The sequence below is a fragment of the Pteropus vampyrus genome, unplaced genomic scaffold (genome assembly GCF_000151845.1).
Source record: "Pteropus vampyrus isolate Shadow unplaced genomic scaffold, Pvam_2.0 Scaffold30, whole genome shotgun sequence".
Classification (NCBI taxonomy): domain Eukaryota; kingdom Metazoa; phylum Chordata; class Mammalia; order Chiroptera; family Pteropodidae; genus Pteropus; species Pteropus vampyrus.
This window is the reverse complement of record NW_011888811.1, coordinates 12,286,471-12,291,268: the sequence shown is the minus strand read 5'-3', so window position 1 is coordinate 12,291,268 and position 4,798 is coordinate 12,286,471. Positions and strand designations below refer to the sequence as shown.

Sequence of the window (4,798 nt, the reverse complement as noted above, 5' to 3'; positions counted from 1 at the left end):
GGAAACCACCAAGTAACTTAGTCCAAGGTAGTATCACTAATGGCTGTGAGCAGCAGAGCCAGTATTTCAGCTCAGGCATGGCTGGCTCCTAGGCAAACACTCTTAACCACTGAGCTAACTTTGTGCATGAACTAAATGGTAACCAAGTTCAGGAAGAAGGGAGACACGACTGTCTCTCCATTAAGTCCGTTCTACCTTGTGGAACAGGATGGGAAAATCCTGTGATTTGGTAACAAGGTTAAATGGATTTATCCAAGCAGCATGTTCTGAGTTCTTTCTCTTCTTCCCTACACAGGGTTTCATGGACATTGATTTAAACAAATTCAAGGAAAGTGGAGCAAATGTGACAGGTTTCCAGTTGGTGAACTACACAGATACCATCCCAGCCAAGATCATGCAGCAGTGGAAGAACAGTGATGCTCGAGACCACACCCGAGTGGACTGGAAGAGACCTAAGGTGTGGGGATGGGCACAGGCAGCAGACTGATCCTGTTGCCTACTCCAGATTTCTGCACAGTGTCAGATTTTTGATAAGGCTGAGTTTCCTAAGAGGAAGGAGCTAGGGAAATATATCCATAAAGATTGAGGGTGCAATGATCGGACAATCCGGGATGACGATGGTTTTAACAAGATAGACATTTTGTTTTTCTCTCATATAAACAAAATTCAGAAGCCAGCAATCCAGGCCTCGTATAATGGCTCCACAATCATCGAAGCCTTCTTCTACCTTCTTGTTCTGCTAGCCTCAGCATATGGAAGCTACCTTATAGTTGAAAAGGGCTGCTGAAGCTAGAATCATCACTCAGAATTCTACCCAGCCGGGAGGGGAAAACGAAAAGCGTGACGGCTTCCTTTAAGAACCCTTTTCGGAAGTCACACACAGATATTCCACTCACATGCTATTGGACACATCTTAGAAGCCTAGCCCCAGCTAGCTACAGGGGAAGCTGAAAAACTGATATCTCTATTCTGGCCAGGGCCCCCATCTTGCACAGCTCTGGGGGGATGCCGTCTGCATTCATTACTTTGTGGACTGAGCCTCCTTGAGTTGTGCAGTGAGCTAGCCCTTATTTTGGTCAGCCATGCATCCAGCTGAAAATCAGGGAAACCTAAGTGATATCAAGCACTTCTCTACCTCAGAGAGTCAACTCCCAATTACCATGCAGACTATCTGCCGCTCACGTCCTAGCAATGCAGCTCTAAATCCTGCAGCCAAATTCTACTTTGTTTGCTATCTGATAATGGTTTAGAATAAGGATAGCAGGTAATTTTTCTTTCCCATGTCAAATCCAATAGCTTGGCAGTGGCTGTGTGGAACACTGCGTTGAGAAGGCCAAATTTGTTTATCTGGGCCAAACAGTGAATCCTTTGTGACTTACTCTTGTCACTAGGTCAATTTCTTTCTGTGAATGGCAGGCCATTTAACTGAGATGTGTCTCATCCCACTTTTCCTCAAACTGACTTAGCAATTCAAAATGAAGACTTCTTGCAATATGAGTTTAAGCAAACAAAACCACAAATGGGCTTCGAAGCCATGAACAAACCACATAGCAGTTAATCAATTAATATATAAATACTCCACCCAATTTTCAAAGGATTGGAACAGATTACGAAAATAACCAAATGTAATATACATACTTTTCAAATGTGAAAGAATCAAAGTTAAAAACTAGAAAAGTATGTATATATTCATTCTATAACTCTCTACTGTGAACTTCGAATGTACCAGAGAACATGTGAGGCACTAGGGACAAATTAATGAAGACTAGAGATGTGAGTTCCAAAGCCAGGAAATATTGTCTTAGACCGTTATCCTGGTTTTGTTTCATCAACATTTTAGCCTCCTTATAGGCAAGAGGGGGAAAAATTGAGAGTTATCATGAATGAGCACAGGGGAATCTTTGCATGTAAACCTGCTGCCTGAGTGAGCCACATGTGGAAATAATTAAGTGCTTACCCTTCTTGAATTATTTTTTTCTTTTACTGTCACAAGGGATGGTAAACAGTTCCTCTTAGTTCTCAATTGGTGATTGTGACACAGAGAAAATCAACTATTTTTTTCATGGACTGGATACAGATGTATTGAATTTAATCTATGCATTCTTTTTTTTTTTTTTTTTCCAATTAAGCCAACATTTTAAAATTGCAAAATTGGACACAAAAATCTAGAACTCTGGCTTCTCTTCCAAAGACACAACCAGCAATACTGAATTCACAATTTGAGAGGGCAATATTGGCTAGCAAGGTGTAGCACCGAACCCCATCTAAGGGGCAGGCACTTCCTGGTTCAGCACTAACCCCCACTCTCTATACCTGGCTCACTGCAGGCATTTTCACCACCAGAAAGCACATTCCCAGATACAGCTCCCACCTGTCTCCCTGTCAGCTCCCTCTGACACTTAATCGTCTCCATTCCTCCTACCAGTACACCTCTGCGCTCACCTACGATGGGGTGAAGGTGATGGCTGAGGCGTTCCAGAGCCTGCGGAGGCAGAGAATCGATATATCCCGCCGGGGGAATGCTGGGGACTGCCTGGCTAACCCAGCTGTCCCCTGGGGCCAGGGGATCGACATCCAGAGAGCTCTGCAGCAGGTGAGGACGGCAATGATGCCGCTCTTATGGGACCCTCATAGGGGAGTTCAGCATCTGTTTTATGTGGAATGTAGCTACTTAAAAGAAAAGGCAGAGTATGCCTGAAGTTTGGATGGTCACTGCACTGTGTTTGTGGCTCTTGGCATACATGGAAGCTCATGTTGAAATCGAAAACAACAACAACAACAACAAAAAACAATAGAATGGAACAGCTGTTAGTGTAAAAGCTGTATTTTCTACTTAGGGAATATGCAGAAAAAGAGAAATCAGTGATTCTATATTTCGAAAGGAGACTTAAAATACACAGGGATGAAGCCAAACCATTTTACGAGTCTCCCAGGAACTCTCTCCTCTTGGCCTGGGTTTCAGGATGTCTTCACTACCTTTGCTCTCTGTGAACGTGTCATGAGGTGGGCCTGAAAATGTGTCTTTACTTGTGATCCTATTTTCTTGCTCCAGCATTACAATCATCAATTTTGTCTGCACTTAAGAACAGTTAAAGAGCAAGGACAGAAAATGGTCATGCCCACTCCAATCAATTGGCTATGCAAAGAATTCTGAGGCTGAATCCAGATTCAACAGAGAAGGGTATAAATAACCAATTAGTAATATGTCTGCTGTAGAAGCAGGATGAGAAAATGATACACGTGGGCTGTGTATCTAAGATCCCTGGTTTAGAAGATTCTGGGGATGTGCTGTCGGCTTTATCACTCTCACAGCTCCTAGAAGTCTCTTTTAATCTCTAGAAGTCTCTAGAAGCACCTCCAGACCAGGGTGTAATTCTGAAACTGCAGACAGACAGCACCATCATGCCTCTGACGCCTCCTGATTCAGAGATTGTATTTCCAAAGGGGACTGGGCAAAGCAGGCATGCTTCCTGTAGAGGAATGTCGAAATATCAAGCACAGTGGCAAGCCAGCAACCCCAAGGGATTTTGGTGCAAATGCCCTCAGGACCTGCCCTCCCCTTCCGGTAGAGTTGCCTGGATAAGACCAGCTCTAGTTTCAAGATTACATTCAACAGATGGTGAATTTGGGCTCCTGGGGGAGGAGAGGAACATTTCTGAATGAGATAGAAATGTAGAGCAAAATGTACAACTATTCCCATTTGTTTTCCAACCACACGTGCACAGCCCTAGCAATTTTCACAGCCTGGAGAAAGAGACGAGAAAGGAACATAACCCGATGTTCCTCCGCCCAGATGAGGCGCCTTTACGCGGAGAACATGTAGCTCTGTCCTTTGGAATGAAGCTAAGCAGCAACCCTGTGACTACAGGAGGAACATGCTAAGGGGTCCCCCAGCATCCCTTTCCACCCTCCCCCCGGCTCCATGCAGAACGGCCCTGAATCACTTCGCAGCAATAGCAGACACCAGGCAGCTTTCAAGTGGTTGCCAAAGGTGCAGCGCCTGCTTGCTGGCTTATTTTAAATGCTCTTCCAGACTCCACAGTCGAGACAGATTCTATTTGCAATGTGAGACTGGTTTCAGAAGGTCGCAGGCACTTGCCCTCAGCTTCGCAACCCTTTCAACTCCCTTGCCTCTCCCATCTTAATGATGTCCCTGGATGGATGTTCTGACGCCACCAGGACAGTCAAGAAGTCTGGGAGTCAACACGGGTGGAGGGAAAGGCTCTGACCAGGAGGCAGGAGAGCTGAGTTCAAAAATCCAGCTGGGTCCCTGGCTCTCTGGGTGACCTTGAAATACCCATTCGGTTCTCCCACAGACTTCCCTTTCCTTATTCATGACAACGAGGAGGTAGGAGAGAAGACTCCTACATCTCAACCGGCTCTGAGAATTCTCAGGATCTGTTTTTTGTTTTTGTTTTTGTTTTTTCCTTATGGTATAACGCAGGTCCCTCTGGTTGTAATATATACTTATTCTTCTGCTTCTGCCTTCAGTGGGGTTTTCAGGGAGCTAGTGATCTTAGTCAAAAGAATAATGACCTTTTTTACATTGTCTTAAAGTCAAGACACATGTGCCTGCCACTCCAGCAGCCAATCAGCTGCTCCTCGAGAGCATGCCCTGGCGTAGGCCAAGTACTGGGGACATTTAAGAGAAGGCAAGACCTACCCTCAAGAATATCCCTTCAGTCTCTTTTGTGGGGTGGGGATGAGGGAACTAATTACAGAAACTAAAACAAAAACAAAACCCAGCATTCTGACTCTAAGGTCAGCTGTTCAAACTGATGCCTTTTCAGAATCTTTG

General features: G+C 44.8%; 1 protein-coding gene across 5 annotated transcripts in view; it reads left to right on the top strand.

Annotated features, from left to right (window-relative positions):
• Nucleotides 1-4,798, top strand: part of GRIA1 (glutamate ionotropic receptor AMPA type subunit 1) — a 302,597-nt gene that overhangs the window by 185,837 nt on the left and 111,962 nt on the right. For all 5 annotated transcript variants that reach the window (XM_011356766.1, XM_011356768.1, XM_011356767.1 and 2 more), the window contains 2 exons: nt 296-457; nt 2,426-2,593. In XM_011356766.1, coding sequence (XP_011355068.1) covers nt 296-457; nt 2,426-2,593 — 330 coding nt within the window. The remainder of the gene's footprint in view (nt 1-295; nt 458-2,425; nt 2,594-4,798) is intronic.